This window comes from Aethalodelphis obliquidens, unplaced genomic scaffold (genome assembly GCF_003676395.1).
Source record: "Aethalodelphis obliquidens isolate GAN/ISIS:26980383/991018 unplaced genomic scaffold, ASM367639v1 scaffold23, whole genome shotgun sequence".
NCBI classification, from domain to species: Eukaryota; Metazoa; Chordata; class Mammalia; order Artiodactyla; family Delphinidae; genus Aethalodelphis; species Aethalodelphis obliquidens.
Window position 1 is genome coordinate 11,713,324 of NW_020837967.1, and position 24,608 is coordinate 11,737,931.

At 36.0% G+C, this 24,608-nt stretch overlaps 1 protein-coding gene across 1 annotated transcript in view; it reads left to right on the top strand.

Annotated features, from left to right (window-relative positions):
* The window catches only part of MALRD1 (MAM and LDL receptor class A domain containing 1), a 604,410-nt gene that overhangs the window by 416,159 nt on the left and 163,643 nt on the right, over positions 1-24,608 (top strand). The window contains exons 31-32 of the mRNA XM_027121490.1: positions 5,490-5,618; positions 13,984-14,145. Of these exons, the coding sequence (XP_026977291.1) occupies positions 5,490-5,618; positions 13,984-14,145 (291 nt within the window). The remainder of the gene's footprint in view (positions 1-5,489; positions 5,619-13,983; positions 14,146-24,608) is intronic.

Consider the following 24,608-nt stretch of genomic DNA (forward strand, 5'->3'; position numbering starts at 1 on the left):
GTGGCCAAACGTACTTGATAAGGAAACTGAAATGAATGGGGTCTTATAAAGGACCTGCTTCTTCTCAGTTGAGTGGTCTGGCCTCTTTTTCTAATTGGCTACCTGACAAGCTGAGATGATATGCATTTTGAAAGGGCAGCGGTGAATAAATGTATTAAATATTTATTAACACACCAGTGCAAACTAGGGCTACATTTTGTTGTCCTCTGACAGCAAGCCATTAAATATCTTCCACTACAGCCCTAAACAGCCTGTTTTACACATAAGTTTTCACTACCGGATTATAAATTCTTTGTTGATAAGTACTATCCACGATGGTGTCTGACAACTGTTCAATATATGTTTCTAGGATGAATAAGTAAAGATACTAAATGGATGAGGTCACTAGATTTAAAGGTATAGTACTTTGTATGAGAGAGTGATTACCATTGTTTTCATTTAGAGATTGATAGTAAATGAGTTACCTAAGGTTACAGAGCTTTCATGAGAATGGAGGTTCAGATCAATACATTGGCCACACATATTTTGACTTTCCACTAGCAATCAATATTTACTGTCCAGTATTACCAGCTTTAACTAGAGGGAAACTTTTACTTAGACTGATAAAACTTTTGAAGCATACCTACAATAAAAGCTATCCAAAGATGATTTATTTACAAGTTAAAACAGATAAATGACAAGGAAAATGTATATATTAACAAACAAAAAGAAACTATGTTTATGAAAAAGTTCCCTCTTCTAGCCACTACAAATATATCTTTATGTTTCTGTTTCAATGAATGCACTCAAATGTTCATATATGTTTACCTTTATAGGAACACAAGGTAAAGAAAATGATGTATGCCAATTTCAGAGGGTTTCTTTTTATAATAAGGAGCATGATTTGGAGAAAATTGTTTTATGGGACTTTCTTGAGATTATTTTTAGAATTCATGATATAAGGTTTTAAGTTTTTAAATATTAAATTTATATTGAAAATTAGACTACAGAAAAATTAACAAAATCATATCATAGGATGTGCTTTCCACTCACTACAAACATATAAAAATATCTTTAAAAAGCACTTGTTAATACTCCAAACTGAAATTTGAAAAAGAAAAGGAAATATACCAGTTCCAGAACCAAAGAGGGGACTCAAACATAGACCATAGATGAAAGCTAACTTCCCAGGGGCTTAAAGGACTTGGGAACCTGGACATAGAAAATGGTATCTGGAGACTGGAAGTTTTAACCCTATATCAGAATAGGAGAGCTAGACATGTACCCTTGCATAAAGCCTGGTCCTTTCCAGAGAAAGCCCAGAGAAATTTGTTGTCTGTCCAGGAAGTTGGAAAAAATTAAAGAAAAATAAATGAACAGAACAGGAGCTACCAGCATGAAACCAAAACCCTAAAACTTGTGCCATACCACACGTAGGATAGTACATGCTGTGAGAATGAGAACTCAAAAATAACACATTAATATTAAAATTTCTAGAACCACTGAAACTTCAAGGATAATGCATGAAGCCAGTGTAAATTTATGCTGTTGGGACCACATGCTATTGGGATCATAATACAGAAAAAGGAAAGCATAAAATAAAGTAGGCAGGATACTAAATAAAATAATTACATTTCACTTCCAGAAATTATAACTGAAAATAAATATCAATGGAAAAGTTAAACAAACAGATTAGAGGCACAGTTGAAGGATAAATCATCAGATAAGCGTGAGCTTACTCACCAAAATGCAACACAGCAAGGTAAAGAGAAAAAAAAATGAACAGAAATTGAGACATTGAAGATAGAATAAGTGAATCTAACACTTCTAATAGCAGCCGCATAGCACAGGGAGATCAGCTCGGTGCTCTGTCACCACCTAGAGGGGTGGGATAGGGAAGGTGGGAGGGCGACACAAGAGGGAGGGGATATGGGGATATATGTATACGTATAGCTGATTCACTTTGTCATAAAGCAGAAAGTAACACACCATTGTAAAGCAATTATACTCCAATAAAGATGTTAAAAAAAAAAAAAGTTCCAGAAATAGAAAACAGAGACTTAGGGAAAGATAGTACTTGAAGAAATAAAATTGATCATTTTCTGTAACTGAAAAATGGCATGACTCCTCAAGTTATCATAGCATAGAAACAATGACACCCCAGTAGCAGGGGGCAACCTAGTACCCAGATTTTGGTTTCCGACAGCATTCTCCAATAAAAGGAACCAGGGCTGCTTGGAGAAATGACTGATGGCTGATTCTAGGACTGGGCTGGGAAAAATACAAGGTAAGGCTGAAGCAACTTATAGTGTTAGAACAGAAAGCAGTGTGCAAAAAAAAAAAAAAGGCTACATTGATGGTAGCATGTCAAAGGGACATAGAAGCCAACTGAAAGAGCTCCCCTTTGCCAATTTGAGCAAAAAAAAAATAAAGTAGCATTGTATTATGACTCAAATTGTAAAATAAATATCCTGGAGTCCATATTGATATAAATTACTAAATAAATATATAAATGGGAGGGAAAAGACCAATCTCCCATATGTAAGAACACTAATCTACGTAGATTCTCTACCCTCAAGGAGGGAAGCATAGATCTCCTCTCCACTATGTGGTCTGCACACAGTGACTTCCTTCCAAAGAAATATTGTATTTACAGGGATAGAAAAAAGAAAGTAACTTTAATGTGGAGAAATATGACAAGAACTACATCAGCCAGGTAGACAAGGTCAACATGAACAGTGACAAGTTGTGTCATAGTACGTGCCCTGGTCATGACGTGATGAAAATAACACTTTACTTCTGTAGTCTTCCTCCCCTACACCCATAATCCTACCTAAATTATAAGGGGGAAAAATCAAATTCTAATAGAAATCCTACAAAATACTTGACCAGTACTGTCCAAAGTGTAAAAGTTATCAAAGACAAGGAAAATCTGAGAAACTGTCACAGTGAAGAGAAGCCTAAGGAGACATGACATGGTCATGGTTATTCAGTCTCCTTCAGCCTAAGGAGCCTGAATAACATGGTCTTCAGTGCGGGGGAGTCTGGCCATTGCCATCACGTCTTTTATGTCCTTCATGTGGTAATATTCTGCATGAGAAATAAAGGTGCCAAAAATGTGTGCCCACGTGAAATTTACTGTCTGAAATCCCAGAGCGTACTGAATATCATCACTTGAAGGAGATGATAAAACAAGTGTGTATCCACAAATATAATCTGTAGAATGATTATATCTAATTCTATGTAATGAATCCTGTGCACAAAGCTGTTTTAGTCCAAATACAAATTTATACGGGCAAGGATTTCTTTACTGTAAATTCTATTTCAAAGGAGAATAATGTGAGTTTTCAATGGACGTCACTTTAACTTTGGGGACAGTGTATTCAAATCCACAGTGGATTAATCCTATATGTTCCTCGTGCTTTTAGTGGATTAAGTATTTGATTCTTATGGCCACATTATTTTGCAGACATTTTCTTCTTCCTAGGATTTTTCCATTTATCATGTTTTAGTTTTAGGTCTTTTGGACTCCGTCAACCTTTATTTTCTAAGCTAAAATAAATATTTAGTCTGTTTCATGTGCCGTATTCTGCCAGCAGGTCATCTTCAACTCGCTCTTACGAGCACCAATGCTCTTTCCATTCTCATATCATTAACTATAGTATATGTGAGATTATCTTTCATTTCATGTATTTGTTGACCAGGTTAATAGGTACTGCCTTTATCATTTTGGCTAAATGAAGAAATTGAAAATGGCTAAACACATGCAAGACATTCTCACTAAAATAATGTTCCTCTTCTATTTACCATGCTGTTTTTGCTAACAGCTGTCTGACTGACTATATTCTTGTCTTAAAGAAGATCTACTTTTCTTAGAATTGCAGTCTCTTTTTATTTTTAATCCGTGCAACCCATATACCATAGATACTCTGGTTTATGCTCAGTTTACTATATTTCAAAGCATTGACTTGATTCCTCTTCATGTTTTTTCTATTCTATGTTGTTAAGGTAATAAGCCTCATTTAGAGATGGAGTCTATTTCAGTCATTTTTTTTTAAACTAAAGAACCAATTATTTAGATTATAAGTCAAAACCCATATCCTCTGTGGAGTAATTTTATGACTCCACAGCCTGTGGCATAGAAAAATAATCTCCAATGCATAGACTTGCATACTAAACAATGTCCACATAGTTCTCTGGGTTAACTGTCAATTCTCACTAGTGTTAATTAAAATTATCTGGCAAACTTTCTAAATCACTCAAAGAACACGACCTTTCATTCTTCACCTTACTGATACCCACGAGCTAATAAATATTGGCTGTTCTTTTAGATGCCTTCTCTCAATCTTCGTATTGAGACTACATTTTACTGGTAAATTATTTCTGGAAATTATTGAGGTTTTAGCTATTATGGGGATGACTACGGAAAGACTCTGGAAATGCACTTTTATGAAATCTGTAGAGTTTTACTATTTTCCTTCATGAAAATACTCCCTAACCTTGAGTAACCTACCCCCACCGCAGACGCCCTATCCTGAACCCATACTAATCAATGTAACAAAGGAATTGCTGAGCTTTATTTAATTTGTTGAATTTGATAAAGATAGTTTCAGACCTTTAATGTATATCACTTCGAAGCTATAAAATATTATCATTAGACTTCATATCAGTTGAAATGATATGCCAACATGTGAATTGCTTTGAAAATTCTACGTCAATTTGCTTTTCTAAGCCCCCTTTAGATGAAACCATTATGCCTTCAGTTATTATAACCAGCATTTATAAAGCACAAATTGTATATTAGGTGCTGTGTTAGGCCCAAGAAAACACAGCAAAAACTCCTGTGTCGAGGGAGCTTAGAGTCTGGGAGGACAGCCAGAAGTGTAAACAGCTCTTATACGAGGGGGTAAGCATGTAATATAGGAATAAAAGTATCCTTAGGCAGCATGAAATAGGGAGTGTCCGACCAGAGGCTTGGATGGCAAAGAGAAAGGCAAGACAAGGGTAGAGAGAGAAGTTGTTTCCTTGAGTCCTAAGGTTGAACAGACCACCAAGACCACAAGAGGGAATGAATGGTCAGTACAGGTAAAGGAAGCAGCATTTGTGAACACGTGGTAAAATGCAGACCAAGTGGCATATTTGTGAAGCCCTCAGTCCTAGGATATAATTTACTTGCAGGTGCTTAAGAGAAGAGTTGCAGAAAATGAGCCTGGAAAACTAAGCTGGAGCCAAAAACCAAAATATTTTTAATGCCTTGATTGGGAGTTTGGGTTTATGTAATAGACGATGGTCAGCCCTTGACTGGTTAAAAGATATTTTGGAAGTACAATCTATGTTACTTGCTGAACAGTTCCAGGTGGGACTGAGAGATGGGGAGTTGTCTACAAGTCTACCTTGGACAACAATTAAAATCTTTAACTTATCTAATAGTGTGGGAACTAAAAGGAGTATTCAAATTTGATGAAAGTATTACCAAATGATGTTTGTGTTTGTTATTGTTTTCCCCCCAGTGGGAGAGACTTCTGAGATTTGCCCAGAAGCCACTGATTTCTTGTGCCACAACAAGAAGTGTATTGCATCCCACCTGGTCTGTGACTATCAACCAGACTGCTCTGATAGGTCTGATGAAGCTCACTGTGGTAAGTGTATTTGTCTGTTCTGATGCTGCCAGTTCAGCACAGATTTTCACTTTGTTAGCAGAGTAACTTATTGGCATTGATGACTGAGAAGAAATGATCTTCTCATGCACCAGAGTAGATTTAGAATAGACAAAACATCTTTCCAACTTCTCTATGCAAATATTTAAATGGCAGCCCTTCCATCCTTTTTACCCCCAGACTAAAAACTGCAACAAATCTATAGCAAATCATGTCACAAAAATTTCCCGTCATGTCATTATATAGAACTGTGTGCAGAGTCAGGGTTACAATGGGCAGAAACTGAACTAGCAGAGCCTACATTTCTTCATCAGTTCTCATGACTGATTCCATTCCTTTTTCCCCAAAAAATGACTGATTTTATAGATGAGGTGAAAAAAGAACACTTTGAATAAATACTAGTTTAATGATTAATTTTAATAATTACATTGCCCTGGAAAAAGAGGAATACAAGAACCACTGTGGTTTTTTTATTCAAACTTTAATTCAAATGATTTTTAAATTCATGTATAAAGCCAAGTGTGCAATTTTAAAATATGAACACATATTTAAATCCAAAGAATTTTTTTTCATATATCTTATTGGTGAGCATTCATATGGAATCTTGATACCATACAGGCTGCCTGTTGCTGTTAATGTTTGCAGCGTAACAAACTACCCTAAAAGTTAGTGGCCTAAACAAGTTTCATTTTGCTTGCAATTTTGTGGATCATTCATTCAGGAAGGAATGGGCTAGGCAGCTTGTCTCTGATCCACATGGCTCAGACTGGTACCCCTGGACCTGGAGGATCACTTCCAAGATGCCTTTATCCCCTACATGTTTGGCACATGTGTACTCTTTGGTTTCTCTGTCTGGATCAACATGGAATCAACCTCCAGGGCAATCCCTGTGGCTTGGGCTATCACGAGTTAGTCAGACATCTTACCTGGGATTGGCTTTTACCATGTGTCGACTGTAAAAGAATGCACAACCTAAAAGTTAAGAAGTATGAGGACTTCAGCCCAGGAGGCAGCCTCTCAGATCCCTCTGAGGGACTGCTCCCAAGAGGTAGAGGGGGAGACAGGATATACAGGAGTTTAGGGAGCCCAAACATCAAAAAATTACTGTTAATTAAAGAAAACCAGATAGCTCAAGTTAAGGAATTTAGTGCTTTTCTGTGTTTGGGAAGATGCAAGAGACTGTGTTCAGTGAAGTCATTCCTTTGCTACACACCTTAGCTATCTAGGGCCAGCACCCTGGTTTTTCCCTCAGGGTGCACCTTTGTGGGGGGAGGGGGGGGCGGGCAGTGGCTGATGGCTGCAATGTCCTTTGTTTACTGACGTGGCATGCAACATTCTTCATTCACAGAATGTTCCAAGGGCAAACATTCCAAGAGCCTGAGGAAAAATAGCAAAGAGTTTGTATGACTTAGCCTCAGAAGTTCCAGAATGTCCCTCCTGGCTCTTCCTAATGGTTATTCAAATAACAAAGTCTAGCCTAGATTCAAATAGAGGAAGGGAATAGACTCCATTTCTCAGTGGGAAAATATCACACATGCACAGGGAAGGCTTACTACACAAGGCACGTTTAAATGTTTATTTTTAGCTCAGTGTTATTTTTATTCCTCAGGATGTTTACTTCTGAAGTGTTCATTTCTCTTTCTTGCATTCGCTATTTTTTTTAATTGTGGTAAAGTATACATAAAATATACATAACATAAAATTTACTATTCTAACCTTTTTAACTGTACAGCTCGGTGGCATTAAGCATATTGGCATCGTTGTGCAGCCAACACCACAGCTTCACACTTATGCCAGCTTGCGTAAGTGTCATCGGAAAGGTTTTTCCCTTAGAGGGCGTCCAGAACCCATATCCAGAACTTTTTTTATCTTGAAAAATTGAAACTCTGTACCAATTAAACAATAACCCTCTATTCTCCTCACCCCCAGCCCCTGACAACCACCATTCTACTTTCTGTTTTTATGCATTTGACAACTCTAGGTACCTCATGTAAGTGGAATCACAGTGTTTGTCTTTTTGTGACTAGCTTATTTTACTTAGCATATTATCCTCAACATTCATCCCATCTTTTAATTTTAAGTCAAGCAAAGAAGAAAGTGAAAATGATTGGCACTTTTTTAAACTGTATTTTGAATACTACAGTATTGTAATCTTAATTTCACAAAATATTTCCTTTATAATATATATATTCTCAAATGAAATTTATAATACATTAAATAATACTTTCTAGTGTTACTTCTAGCTTCTTTTAAGTGCACCAAAAATATATATATATTTTTTATATTGACTGTTAGGAATTGATTTCAATGGAGTTCTAAAACAATGCTCTGAAGCATTTTGAAATCACCATTTTCCCCACAAGACATAACAAATAGAGCATTTAATAATCACCAGCAAAACATTAAAAACTTGGCCAGATTTATGAAGGCTCTAAAGAAAAAATAATTTGAATATGATGGCATTGACATACATAATCCAGTGGGGTGAGAAGGACAGCTATCACATGCATATAGAAAACTTATTACAGACAGTAAATACCTTCCTCTCATGTAAAAATGTACATATATTGAAAAGTTTATATAAAAATTATACTCTTGTGTTTATTCCTATTCCTAGTAGGGCTAGGAACAACTTTCTAAACATTGGGTATATAAAAATGAACAAGACATTGTGTTAGGCTTCAGAAATTCACTTTCTACTGTGGGAAAAAAAAAACCTAGAGGGAAAAATGCATTAAATATAATGTTCTTTGCCTTTTGAAAAGGTAGTTAGAAAATGAAAAGATTTCTGATTATTTTTTAAGTGTAACAAGTGCTATCAGGAATAAGGTTATCACAGCTTATGTGGGGAGTACATATGAAGAAAAATATGTGTGTGTGTATGTACATCTGTATATGAAATATAAAAATAGACCTAAAAACATCAGAAAGAGTTACAGGTGTTTTGGTTTTTCAAATGTGAATGCTGCCCATGTTCTTTTTGCTTCACTCATTTTTCTTCTTAGAGTACCTTATATGATTCTTATTTTTTTCCCACAGCTATTTGAGGTATTGATATAAAACACACGAAGGCAATTTTGATGATCAGAAACTGAAGTCAGTTACATATCCATGTCTGTTAGTGTTACCCATGACTCTGATGGACAACTGCAAGAAGTATTTGAATTTATTAAAATAAAAGCAATATGTTGACAAATGAAATAGTCACTTTCCTTAAAACTTCTTGATAGATTTTGTTCACCTCCAAAAGGAACATTGCACACACACAGAGATATACAGGTGACTTATTGATGCTGCAAATTGACTCCATCAATATTTTATATGATGGTCTTTGGGAAATATTGGAGGCATCAGGGCTGGATTCCTGCAGGCAGAGAATCTGTCGTGGATAATGGAATAAATTACAAAATTTTCAAAGTCACCTTTGGAGAAATATAAGGAAACGATTGACCTTTGGGTTATTAAACTGAAGTCTTCATTTTGACTTTGACCATCATTTGTTGGGCAATTATTTAAATTTTCAGAGGCTCAATTTCCTTATCTATATAGTACATATAATAACATACAGAGTGCTTTGAGAATTAAATGAAATAATGTAAAGAATATATTTGTTCAGTCTTTCAGGATTAATGTTAGCTTCTTCCATGCCATTATTTTTATATTCTCTTGAAATTTGCCCATCATTGTGAATGCCTTATTTACATGTCCTTTATACTTATCAGACAATAAATGCAGCTATTCCTCATGACTGAATTCTTACCTTAGGTTATGAGCAAAGATAAAATCTTCTTTTGCATTGCTACCTCTTGTTGCAAAAATGCATGGTTGGTAACAAATAAGATCAATTCTTTTTAAAAGAAACAGTTAAGTTAGAAAATATGCTCTTTTTTTCATGGAGGAAATTATTACCTAAAACACGTAGTAAGCGTGCCTTGTATTCTCGGCTAGGGATGCGCAGAATGGGATGGGTACTTTCTCTCCTGCATGTTACAGTGATAAACATCATTAGTCAGTCATGTCACTCTTCCCCACTGTACCCAGATTCTCCAAAATCCTTCTCAGTGCAGCTTTCCAAAAAGGCATTTCACAATGAGGAGAAACTGTTTAATGGTTCTATGTCATATATCATGGTATGGCAAAATAAGGTTGCTATGTGGATGTGAGAATTAAAAATAATTCATTATGGGGCCATCTCTTTAATATAACTGAATTGATTAATATTTATACTGACCTACAACACTATGGCTGAATATTGTACCAGTGGAAAAGTGCCAGTCGTTTAAAACAATGTTAGTAATACTTTGAATCCATTCAAGGGATCATAATAAAGATCACAATTTGGAAAATATTTTTTCTAAAGCAATAGCCATTTTGAAAATATTGATACATATTAATCTTCAAGAAATATTAATATTACAAAGTCTTCATATCATCTATCATTCAGTAATTAGTATGGAATCACGGCTTATATAATGCAGTTCAATAATAATACCTGATCCCATGGAAATGTTTACAGTAGTTCAATAGTAAACAACAATTAAGGTGGCAATGCAAAATAAAAAAGTCATAAGTTCCCAAACGAATAGTCATAACTATGATCACTGTTATAAGACACACACACAGACCCTGAGAACTGACATGATCTGGAAAGAGAAAGATAGTACAGAAGTTGGACATTCAAGAAAGAGTATTATTTGCTAGATGGAATGGAGAAGATACATTAATTAATACACTTGTAACAGAAATTCCAACCTTGACAGGTGTAGACCTCATAGCAGTCCCTGCTTGTTGCCTATCCATTTCTTTTTGTTCCTTAGAAACAGAACTGCAGTTTTATCCAGGGCAACATTATGACCAGCCACAGGTACCATCTCCTCCAAACTTCTTTGTAGCCGCCCGTGAGCACTCGCCCGCCAGTGAGATACATGTGGGAATTTGGGGAAGTTATCCCTTTCGAAAAGAAAAAGCACCAGAATAGGAAAACGCTTTTTTCTTCTTTCCTCTTCCCATTCCTTTCAATGCCTTGAATATTTGGATTTTTCAACGCTGGAAGGTGCAGCATCATCTTGCAACCATGAATGAGCATGAGGATGGCAAGATGACAGAAAGGAAAGATGGAAAATATGTGCTTCACAACTACACATTTGAACCACAGTCACAGTGCCAACCTTAAACTGACACCTTCCTGACATATTGTTAATTGAGATGAATGAATAGTAGCTGTTTAAGCTACTATTATTTGGGTTTTCAGTTACTTGAAACTAAATGCATCTCTAACTGATAGACAATAAGGAAAATGTATTATCTCAAATAGCAAGAAGTCCAAAAGCAAGGGCGCTCTAGAGTTGGTTAATTTAGTAACTTTTGTCATCAAACGTATAGAACTACATGCCCTCCTTCATTCTTTATGTTCTGCCATCTTCAGATAATGGATTTTCTTATAAAGTCAGCTCCCCATAGAATCTCTTTAGTCCCAAGCACATCTTTGCAATGATATCCTGAGAAAGGACAAATAGGTTTTCTTCCTTTTGATTTATTTTTAAGAATAAAGAAACCTTTTCCTAGGTGTCTTTTCCCTAGTAAGTCTCATTGTCTAGAAAAGCATCCCAAGACTATCTTAAACCACTCAAGACAAGGGAAGTTTGAACAGTGCATCATGATTGCTTAGATAAACCATGAGCCACCTCTGGTGTTACAAGGGGCCGTTTCACTCTTCAAACAAATATCTGAGTGAAAGAAGGTGAATTCCTAGATAAAACTGCAGTTCTGTCCTGAACAAGAGAGGGAAGGAAGGACTGACAAATGAGCATTGAATTGCTAGAGAACATGTGCCAAAAAAGAGAGAGAGAGAGAAGTACTTCAACATAAAAGTTGAAAGAAGTCAGTTTTATTCAAAAGAAATTTTTCTGAAAGATTTCATTGAAGTAGAGGCAGTTTTGGAGACAAGACAGATTTCAGCCTGAAAAAGCATTGCATCAACAGAAAGGTTATCGTATTCAAGGCTAGAGGTTTTGAGGGCATTTTCAAATAATGTGAACACCTGAATATTTCGAGCAAGGGAAATAACATGAGAGCAGTCTTGAAGATTAATAATGTGGTTTGGGTGTATAAGGTTGATAGGATGAAGGCTACACTAAAGAAAGAGGCTCTTAACATAAACCAGGGGCTTGAACCAGTGGAGCTGGAACAGGAACTATAGAGCTGCAAAGAAAGGAATGAACTAAACAAGTTCTCAAAGGGAGAATCTATAGCTGTTGGTGATAGATTAGATATGGAAATAAAGAATGCAGAATCAAAGATAACTTCATAGTTTGAATCTTTAGAAAGAGAGAGAAGATTCATGCTATGAAATTAATCAATATTCTCAGAGAGAAGAACCCATTTGGAGGGGTAAATGATGAGTTCATTTTAGGCTTGTTGGTTTTGAGATGATAATTGCATATTCCAAGTGGAATGTTCAACAAACATTTGTAGATAAACACCTGCATTTCATTGTAGCTGTAGATTTGTAGGTCATCTGCACAAAAGTATGAAAGGCTATGGGAAAGAATGAGTGAAGATACATAGAGTGAGACTTTTTTTTAATTATGTAATTTTTTAACAAGAGGGGCACCCCAGCTAACTCTGCAATATAAGAAAGGAATTAATAGAGAATGTGTGATTGAAAGATGTGGAAAAGTTGTATAACTTTGAAATAAATGCAGCTGTGGAATGCTAATAACAGTGTTTGGTAAGCAGTTGAGATCATAAACCAAGGTTAACCCTAGAAAAGGGAAAAGTAAAAGTGATATAATTTGAGTTAAGGAGGCTGAAATGTAAGAGAATGAATCCTGATTGTGTAGATATCTTTAGAGTCAATGGTAAAGTCATATATTAAATACGGTGGAAGAGGAAGGACAAGAGTGGTCACAGAGAATAGAAAAAGAATAATTATTGTAGGGGCTATGTGCCTGGGAGTCAGTTACACAGAAATACTATAGAACCTGTGTGTGACATCATTCTAACAAACACACAATGGCTGTCTTGTTTGTAACATTGGAAGATTCCACATGTTTGCGGTTGTGTTAACTAAACACCTGCAGAACCACATTCCTCACTTTTATCCATATTACATAAGCATGGTATAAACCTATGTATAAGCATGGCATAAAAAGGATATACAGAGCCCATAAATAAGTATATAAAAACCAATGGAGCATAAGTAATGTAGAATGAATGAAAGAAATGTATATAATTAAAAACGATTCCAGTTTTTAGGGATAAGATGCAATCATGCCAGAGAAGTAAAATGCTGAGATTTTATGAAAATACTCTTAGAGATCCAGAAAATTTTCTATAAAAATATTAAAGCTTTGTTTTGCCAAATGTTTGGCATCCATTTTAACAGCAAGTTTTTCCTTGCTGACAAAGTTTCTATATATGCTAATAATAGTTTTATGTTAAGAAAAAGTTATGAACAAGAAACCATCTGGAGAAGAAACGTTAAAAATAATACAAACTTCATCTTTCTAAAAAAAAAAAGTCAATGACAATCTCAGTTGATTCATACTGATTAAACCACCCAATAATTCATTCTGTCTCTATAACACAGTTTTTACAGTGAATGCTCAAAAATAATAACTGCTATGCAAAAAGAAAATTAAAGAAAAATGAAAGCAGTATCAGGGTATTATGAAGGCACTTTTCACAGATGACTAGGTAGTAGACAATCAGTTATCTAGTAATTTTTCTCATTGTGAACAACTTAGTTTTTTGATGAGTTATGAATCAATACTTTTAGAAGAGAACTTCTTTCATTATTTAGTGAGAAATAATTTAGTGACTGGCTCTGAAATGTTGTACGTGGGTGATGGGTATGGAATGCTGAGAGGGTTTGCATCCTATATGGTTTACTACTTCTACCAAAGGTACCTTTTCTCTAGTTAAATGACTTTTCCTCTGTAATGGTCTATGCTGTTCAAACACCAGAGTGGACAGAGGGAAGGAGTTAAACATCCAGACAACTGGAGATACTGATTTATTTGACCTGAATAATCCAAATTATCATAATGTTTTGTACATTGTTCATGTGTAGATACAGTTTTATCTATCATCTAAAATGTTATTAGTCAATCCATGTAAATCCTTAATGGCTAAATGACAGTATTCATGTACTGCTTCTAGACCCTGTGATAAAAAAAGTTTCGGTGTACAACTGATATTTCCAATGAGTGCAAATACCCTGGTTCTTTAAATTTTTAAATAAACAGAGTATGCAAATACTAATTTTAAATCATCGCAAATGTAGTATAATATCAAGTGTGACATACATTTCTACAGCATTCCATTAATATTTTTGTTTCCTTAGGCCAGTATACAAGCACGGCAGGAAGCTGCAATTTTGAAATAACTTCAGGAAGCTGGACCACAGCTTGCAGTCTTACTCAAGACTCTCAAGATGACTTGGATTGGGCCATTGGCAGCAGAATTCCTACTGAAGCATTGAGTCCAGACCTCGATCACACACCAGGTAAATGCAGTAGAGATAGTCAGGCCATGTAGTTCACTGGGCTGGAAATTTGCTTTAACTATTTGAGTGAATGTCAGAGCACCTTCCTTATGTCTTTGTGGGGGTAGAGCTCAATAGCCTTTATGAAAAGAGAGTTAGTTCCTTCCATTTAACCCCTGAATTATTTAATAGACCTAGAACTGATATTGCCACAACAAGGAAATCAATGACTCTATTTAAGAGACTCACAGATTTTATTTACCCTACCCTAAAGGTGGCCTTAAAGTCCCCAGTTGGGGCAGGGACAAGTAGGGAACATTCAGATTAATGCATGCAGTAGACAAAGGTATATAGTGGGCATGCTGCCACGATGATTGCTAGCCTGCCACCAATTTCATTCCAGACCCTCTGAAGTACAGGGGCAGAGATTTAAAAGGTAAGTGGTGATAAAAAGAATGAGCATCAGCAAACTCTGAACAAGTTTTGCTTCCTGCCTGTGACATGAGATCAGTGTAATCTTAAATGGTTTTCCAATTAATAGAGTCAGAGTAGAAGGAAGCTTGTATTCTTGTTTACTTTTACCCTGAAATCTTGCCTGATACTCAACACTTTTCTTAGGAATCTAACTTTCTTAGGAATTAAAAATAACTTTTTTCAGTGATAACTTTTCTTAGGGACAAAACTTTTCTTAGGGATAAAATATCATGATGTTCAATTACAGCATGGATGTTCATTCTTATTTTAAAGCTGTTTCCTAATTCAGCTTCAGATTGAATATTTCTATTCCTTTCGACCTGTCAAGTTGTATTTTTTCTGCCTTTCATCAAGTTTTTTTTCCTTAAAAAAAAAATGAGATTAGTATACACCATGTTATAGGTTAATGGAACAGGACAGAGAATCAAGACACTTAGGTAAGTAATTAGGAGGATTTAGTATATAACAAAGGCCAATTCAGTGGGAAGAAGTTGTATTATTTAATATGATGCTGGCATAGCTGGTTGTCCACCTGGAAGGAAATGAAATTAAATTCCAGTTTTTCTTCTATATATTTCATATACAACATATATTCCAGATGGATTAAAGATGTAGATCTAACAAATTAAAATAATAAAACTCTTACCAAGAAAACATAGGGTAAACTATGTATAATTTAAAGGCAGTATCAAACTTCCAAAAGCCTAGATATAAAATTGTAGCTATGATCTAAATATTTCATAAACAAAATCAACAGGCATATAATAGATTTGAAGTTTTTTTCTTTACATATTACAGGTAGACTGTATATACAGATAACTCTCACAAACTTATTAGAAATGGCAATTTTAACAACCAGGAACTGCCTAGCCAGTTCACAGATGATCAAATTCAAATAATCAACAAATATATTAAATGATGCTCAAGTTCACAACTCATCAGAAAAATGCAAATTAAAATAATCAGATGGGAAGAGATTTTCAAAAGCCACTTACAGATGATTGAGAGATGGAGTGGGGGGAACAGAAGGATACTCATTAATGGTTATGGGAAATTTTCTGTTTTGGAAAGCATTCTGGCCACATAGAAATACAAGGACCAAGACATAAGTACATGTGTGTAAGGATATTTACGTCAGCATTGTTTGCAGTTGAAAGAAATGAGAAATAAAATGAACATGCATCATTCATACAATCATTTATTCATTCCTTTCTTCTTTTATTGATTCATTTATTAAGTGTCAGGCACTGTTCTAGGTCCTGGGGATACATTAGTGAATAAAACAGACAAAATTCACTGCCACAGTGGAGTTCACATTCTAGACGGAGGGAAACAATAATAAATAAACATAATAAGTAAATAAGTTATATGGCCTGTTAGAAGTAGAGGAAAGAAAGAATAGAGGAAGTAGGATCCGGAAGGCCAGGGGATGGGTTGGGGGAGGATGGCAATTTAAATAAGCTGGTCAGAATAGGCTGCACTGAGAAAATGCCATTCGAAAAATGACTTGACGGAAGGGAGAGAGTGATACAGGTAGGTACCTAAGGAAAGAGTGTTCCAGCCCCAGGGACCGTCAGTGCCAAACACCCTGAGATCAGAGTGTGCCTGGTGGGTGACTCAGCCTGGACACTAGTGATGCTCTGGGTAATCTAATTAATTGTTGTGCGGCTGCCCTGTGTACTATGTGATACTTGGCAGTATCCGTGGCCTCTACCCACTTGATACCAGCATCACTCCTCTCCCGGGTGCTGACAGCTCAAAAATGTCTTCAGAAATTGACAACTATCCCCAAGGGGCCAAAATTAAGAACCTAGAGGAACAGCCAACATAACTGGTTACATCCACAACACACAATATCACGCAGCCACTAAAAAGAGAGTTTAGTGCCATACAGCTGATTTGCAGGGATTTCCAAAAGATATTCTAAAAGGAGTAAAGCAACGTGCAAAATGATTATATGGTGTGATCTAATATGTCTAAAACAAACAATGACTGCCCCCCCATCTGTGCATATGTATAACTCCATACCTAGATATTTCCAGAATAACTAGGTGAACGTGGAAAAGAGGATGAAAAAGGATACATACTCGTTGATTAACATGAATCACTTGGATGGGTGATAAGGTTGGAGTAGAGGAGAGGAGGAATAAATGCAAAAAGAAAAAGAAAATAATTGAAACCAGGAATCACACCTCAAAAGAAACTCTAACGTACATGATGGTAGCACATTTATGTGTGTGGAAAATGTGGTGGATATTTTCAAGTTTTACTCCTTATAAAGCCTCAACTATTGTATTTCACTCTTTTAATATTTATTTTTTTCTTCAGTATTTCTTTTCATCAATTTTACATTACTGAGTAATACATCCTTTTCTAAAATTTTAAAAATATAAATAACCAGAAAAAAGAAAACCCCAGTTGTTCCAGTAGAGTAATATAACCACCTTTAAGCTTCATATTTGTGTATCCTGTCATTCTCCCTCAATGCACATATTGGCCGATAAAAAGAAAGTTTCTACTTGATTTAGTAATTTAAAAAACATAGTGCAAACAAGTTTATGTTATGAAATATGTTTAGCAACATAGTTTTTATTATATCATAGTATTCTACTTGTTGGATATACCATAATTTATAAAATTAATGGTAAATTCTTAAATTATTTCCTAATATTAAACATCACAGTAATCAATATACATTTAGATGGAACTTTTTTTACTTTTCCGATAGTTCCTGAGGATAAATATTAGTTTCTGTTCCTTGAGAAACTGTAAGAAATAAACCAATATTTATTTCCTACTAAGATCCAGACAGTAACATCTAGATAACAAATACTGGCGGGTTCTTTTGATAACATCTGCAGCAATCTTTGCAATCTTTCCTTCTCCTAAGACAATATTTGAAAATTACCGAGCATGTCTGCTTGTATAATACTACTAATAGGACAAAAAGTATTGTAGGCTCAGTTTAAGAAAAAGTAGATGTATAATCGATGGACATGAGAAAGTTTCCACACATTGTCCCAAAAGACAAGCATAAGTAATCTATGGATACCTTTTAATGCAACTATTAAGGACTATTAATAGTTGTGTTTATTTTCTTTTTTTGAACTTTTATAGCTTGTGTGAGTTCATTAAAGACCACATGAAAAGTTTTCCATCTGGTTATTTATGCAATATGGTATACAAGTAATGTCATCCACAGATAAGGAAAACTAATCATCCTGACAGAATCCTTTATTATCCTCCCTGCTAATCACTACACAAGACAGTATATTTTTGCAGAGTGCTCTTTTCAAAGCACTCTGATTATATCATCCTGGCTACACCACTACGGCTCACTAAACTTGTTCAGACATCACTGAGACAATGGGCTGCTAAATAGATTATAAGGACATTAATTAATGTTGACCTTCTGGGAAAAACAAAATTCTTTATGAGAAGGCCAGCAGATTCAAAGAGCCTACAGTCTGTTTCTAAGCATCACAACATCGTTGTTAATTAAAGCTGCATTTATGTATCTTTTCACTTATTGTTACCAAGATGAAGCATTAGATACATAAGGAGGGCATTTTCAATGTTTATGAGTCTTTTTGGAGCCATTGCCAAAGTTGTAGAGAGAAACTTCAAGCATTAATCCACTCTCCAGTCTGCACATGAATAAATAGTGTTTGGGCTTAGTATATACGGGATTTAATGGCAAGAATGACATTTGCATGACATGAATTAACAGAGGTAAAACTCAAAAGGCTGCTGTCTCTTTTTTATTCTCTTCCCTCATAACTTTATTTTCTTTTTAATGTTATAATAAGTTAACCATCTCCAGAATTAGATTGTAAACTCCGGTAGGGCAGAAGTCACATCTTTTGCTATGTTTATATTCTCTCCAGCATTTAAACTTGAGTAGCACTTGATGAATACTTGTGTAGGCCTCATGTGACCTGGATCTATCTCCTTCTGTATTTATTGCAAATATTTTGGATTAATTACGGCAAGGTATATTTCCTGAGTGCCTACTAAACACCACACACAATGTGTTGGGAACTGAATTAAGTAAATGTTTGGAAGGTAACTGGAATGGAATATGCTGCCTGATATAACCCACATGCTTACTGTTGTGCAATTCTGTGTTCACAGCCCAAGGTCAAAAAGTACCCGCAAACAATCTTAGTGACACTAATGCTCTAATGTGTATGACAGCAGTTTAAAGTATTAAGTGTTCAACAGACAGAACTTACTTGGTACTTGGTTGACAGAGTCCTGCAGGCTAACGGGTGATAACTGTACTTCCTATTGGGCAGACAGGACAGATGTTATTATTCCTACATTAGAGATGAGGAAGCAGAGAAGTTAAAGGTCTTCTCTGAGCCTGTATACTGAGTGACCAAGCCAGAAATGAACCCCTGGTGTTTGGAGCCTCATCCAAGCCTGTTCCCAGAACATCACTGTCTTCCTTCATCCTTATACAGCTCTGTCTGAATCTCCTTAACATCCATATTTGGGACCGCTTAACCTCTATTCCTTCTAGGTTTATATCAGCATCTCACCCTGGTCTCTGATAGAGTAGGGAGGGTGGAGGCTTGGTCAGGGATATGGTGTGTTATACACGAAAGCCAGCCCTCGATCACATGTTTATCAGACCACTCACTTTGATCACGTCCACACACACTCATGCACACATACATACACATAGAGAAGGAGATAATAACTGTACTGTAACACATTTTTTAAAATTCCAATCCTTGGACCAGAAATGTTTGAGGTATTCCAGAAGGGAATTAAAAAAAGCTGATGGGATCAGAATGAATGGAGTAAAGACAGCAGAAATCCCATCCTAGGGAAACATGGTTCACTGTAGATCTTCCCAAGGAAGCTACACAAATATTGTAAGATTAAAATCAAAAGCACTGTCCTGGACAGAATTGTGTCCCCCCCGCAAATTCAGATGTTGAGGCCCTAACCCCCAATGTGACTGCATTTGGAGAAGGGGCCTTTAAAGAGGTTTTAAGGTCAAGTGAGGTCATAAATTTGGGGCCTTCATCCAGTAGAACTTGTGCCCTTATAAAAAGAGGAAGAGACACCAGGAGGCACCTACACAGCGTAAAGCCCCTGTGAGAACCCACAGTGAAGGTGGCCGTTTGCAAGCAAGGAGAGAGGCCTCAGGAGAAACCAACCCTGCCAGCACCTTGATTTTGGACTTTGAGCCTCTAGAACAGTGAGAAAATAACTTTCTATTGTTTAAGCTCCCAGTCTGTGGTATTTTGTTCTGTCAGCCCGAGCTAATACAAATACCGAGAAATGTTATGAAGAATTGTTGAGGGTAACTGACTGAGGAACAGCGCTCAGAACACCTGGCTGAGCTGGGAACCTGGCCCCACCCTTCATGTTTCCCTGCCAGGACCAGGGTTTCAAACACAACTGCTCACAGAAGTAGCTTTTTCTCCCAGGATAAAATCAGACTACTGTCATCCAAAGAAAACTGGGCATCTGCCTGCCTGGGAAAGGATTATCATGAGATAATTAGATCCTGAAAAAAGAGGCAGGGTCATACATGCGGCTGCACAGGATCAGCACTATAGGTTTGCAGGAGGAAGTAAAGAAAGATAACTCTGTCCAAGAATAAAAAATTGGAGCATTGCAGTTTGCATGCCTGCCGACCCCTTGGTCTCACAACCAAGGACAGTGGTTCTCAATCTTGGCTGAATATTAGAATCAGCTGGAGAGTTTAAACAAAGTACTAATATCTGGATCCCCCCACAAAGATTCTGACTTAATTGGTCAATGTTGTGGCCTGGGCAGCAAGATTTTTAAGAACTCCCCATAAGTTTCTAATGTGTATCCAAGGTTGAGAACTACTGCCCCGTAGGGACGTCTGTGTGGCTACATGCCCAACCCACCTGTCCAGCACCTTCTCTTCATTCTTCCAATCAAAGGAGAGCTCGGTGGGGAAACAGCTCTGTATAACAGCAGCGGAAATTCTTTCCTGTTACCTATATACTAAGCAACAAAGGCCTTCATTCAAAAGTTGAAATGAAATAATGCCATTTGCAGCAACATGGATGGACCTAGACATTGTCATACTGAGTGAAGTAAGTCAGGCAGAGAAAGACAAATATCATATGATATCACTTATATGTGGTATCTAAAAAAAGGCTACAAATGAATTTATCTACAAAACAGAAATAGAGTTACAGATGTAGAAAATAAACTTATGGTTACCGGCGGTAAGGAGTGGGGATAAATTAGAAGGTCAGGATTGACACATACACACTACTATATATTAAATAGATAACTAATAAAGACCTACTGTATAGCACAGGGAACTCTTCTCAATACTCTGTAATGGCCTATATGGGAAAAGAATCTAAAAAAGAATGGATATATGTATATGTATTAACAGATTCACTTTGCTGTATACCTGAAACTACCTCAACATTGTAAATCAGCTATATTCCAATAAAAATTTAAGAAAAAAACAAAAACAAAAAGTTGAAATGGATAACCAAGAATTACCAGGCATTTAAAGAAAACCAATGTCATGAAAGAGAAAGATAAGGACGTGAAAAGAGAACAGTTATCCCTGGAGGAAATAGATAACTTGGTGTAGTAGACGTTTGTCATATGTTCTCATCGCTCTTTAGAAAGCTACTGCTCTGTTTACTGTTGAGCCTTTAGAGTCCTGTATCACCCAACTTGTCATGTGCTTAGGATGAAAACTGCCAATCAGATGCCCATATGGAAGGCTTTGATTTGAAAACAAACAGCAATTACCCTCTTCCATTTATTGCAGCATGCTATAGGAGTATAATCATTTCTATGGGCGACATTATGTAAAAAGTTGGGAATATATATATATTCCCATGTATACATATATGTTCCAATAAATATACTTATATCTGTATTAACATATAAAATATGCTTCCTACTGACTAAATATTTAATTATAGTAAGGAAGTATAGTTCATCTTTAAATGTGATATAATAGTTATGAAAAAAGAGTTCTAATCTTGTAGAAATATATACTGAAGTATATAAAGATGATGTAATTTGATATCTAGGGTTACTTTCAAGTAATCTAGTGGTATTGAGGATGTGGGTGGTAATATAGAGGAAACAAGACTGATCATGGGTTGAAATCGTTGAAGCTGGGTTTTGGGTAGATGGGATTTCATTATACTGTTTTTTATACTTCAGTATAAATTTGCAATTTCCCAAAATAAAGATGTTTTAAAAAATAGTTCCCCAAAAATATGAATGCAACTTAAGTGAAAAAGCCTTGGCAATATGACATCTAGCATGAAATAAGAACTGGATATTCAGAAAACACTAAGGGATTTGTACACAAGGTAGAAATGAAGACATGAAAACAATAATAAAAATAATCTCTTCACTAGATTTTCAAATGATACTCAGAGAATCAAAGTATATGATTTGTAAATATCTACTTCTTTTATTTTATCTGATCCTTAAACAATACACTGGAATTTATTATGATACCGGTTCACAGCAAATTTCTGCTTAAAATGGAAATTTTTTGGATACTTCAAGGGAAGTTAATTACTAACCTACTACTACTCGGCATACTACTACTCTTCGTCGTCGTGATCATCATCATCACATTAAAGTCTGAGAAGAGGGTTAAAGGAAAACAGCTCGGATTTGTGTGGTGCTTCAGCCACCCCTTTAAAAACACATGTGACTAAATGGAAGAGTTTCTACAGGTGCGTGATGCACAAATAAAATGAATTACGTTGGCATGGTGAAAAAATGTTTTTTCAGTCATTCATTCAGTCAACAAATAGTCGTTGAGCCCATTTTTTGCTAGCTGCTGTTCTAGTTATTTGGAATATATATTGAATAAATCAAAAAAGGATCTCTGCTGTCCTGTGGCTCACACTGTAGCAGAGGGGAATAGAAAATCAATATCAAGCATTACAAATAAAAAGCTTGTATAGTTTCTGGGAAGTTAATTACTAGGAGGAAAATAAGGAAAAGTGAAGCCTTCAAAGAAGGATCAACCAGGAACCAGGAACCAGTGGAGAGTAGCCTAGGAGCTACAAGGGTGGGAAGGTGCTATAAGTTAAAGACATTTTTCTGTGTAGCCACTAGAATGAGGGTGCCTGCATTGCTGTTTCCTAAAGGGCTGTGGATGGATGTTGAATAGTTGTTGTTCTTATCTTCACGAAAATCCAGACAAAAGGATTTTTTTTTTTCAAAAAATATAAGGAGAAAATTCAGAGGGATTTAGAAAAAGAGAACTAACATATGTTAAATGTTTCCCAAGAGTCAGAAACAGTAAAAGATTTGCATCTGTTATCTTATTTAATCCTTTTGATACATTGTGATGTAGAGGATACTAAATTCTTAGCAAGGTTAAAAAACTTGACCAAGCCACAAGGATAAGTGGGCAGGGGGATTGGAATATTGAACTCTCTGACTAAAAGGCTTTCTTTTATAGCCTACACTGTCTGATATGATAGCCACCAGTGACACGGAACTGTTGAATCCTTGAAATATGGCTGGTTCAAATTGAGATGTGCTTTAAGTGTAAAATACACACTGCGTTTCGAAGATGGAGTACAAAAGAAAATAGAATTTTAAAAATATCTCATTAATAATTGGTGCATTGATTATATGTTGAAACGATAGCATTTGGGGAACATGAGGTTAAATAAAATGTATTACTAAGGATTAACCTATTTCCTTTTACTTTTTTAAATGTGTTGCTAAAAATTCTAAAACCACATGTGACTCACTGTTTCTGTTGGACAGTTCTGTTCTGTATTACATTGCATACATAGAGAAGGCTTTCTTGTCTCTCAAGTGAAAAAAAAACACTTGAATTGACTAAAGAGGTACTGAAAAGTATCCATATCTGGATATCTTCGAAGATGGGCAATCTCTTGCTTATGAATTCACACACTTGCCACTAGAAACTGCAAAAATTATCTATATTTAACTTCAAGTCTACTTTAAGCAAAAAGTAATTTGAAAAAAAAAGAACATATAAAAAGTAAAGTGGGGTGATTATCTTCATAATATTATATTGTGTATATTACATCCTAATAATTAAACCTTATTATGCAGTTTTTCTTGTGGTATCAGTAGTCTCTATGTTAAAAATACTGCTTTCTGTATTTCTGTATTATTGCCCAAATATGGTGGTTCCTTGTTCCATAACTTTCAAAAAGAAAAAACAATGTCTTTCTTTATTTCCATATTTTCTTTCATTTGTCTTCTATATGTTTTTTTTTCCTAATATGTAGTTAAGGTTCAAAGTCGATAGTCTATTGTTTTTATGAAATTACAGAGTTGGGGAATACCAGTTAGACAAGAGTTATGACTGTGTGATAACATCCCTATGATGACAGGTCTTGTCTACATAACTCACTATACAAAACGATCCCAGATCTGTATGTATACGTTGTGTATTAATTCTTATAGGACCAACATTTTCAAGTAATCACCTTAAATTTTTTTTTTGTTTTTGTTTTTTTGCGGTACGCGGGCCTCTCACTGTTGTGGCCTCTCCCATTGCGGAGCACAGGCTCCAGACGCGCAGGCTCAGCAGCCATGGCTCACGGGCCCAGCCGCTCCGCGGCATGTGGGATCCTCCTGGCCCGGGGCACGAACCCATGTCCCCTGCATCGGCAGGCGGACTCTCAACCACTGCGCCACCAGGGGAGCCCTTAAATTTTTTTCTTAAGTACTATATAATGCAATAATTTTTGTTGGTAGAATGATGCTTTCCTTACGATATTTAGTTGTTTCACAACTAGACAGCCATATTCTGAAGCTTCTTGAATAGGAAGAACTTTGTCTTACTACAGAATTGAGTTGAAAATAGTGGCAATCACTGCATCATGAATCTCAAACACCACCACCACTACAGCCATCACCACAACTATGATCACCAGCATGGCCAGCGTGGCCACCTGGGCCTTTACTGGTCATATAAATTGATTTCCTTTGGTTGCTCTGTTTTAACAATGAATTAGACAGCATTATTCCCA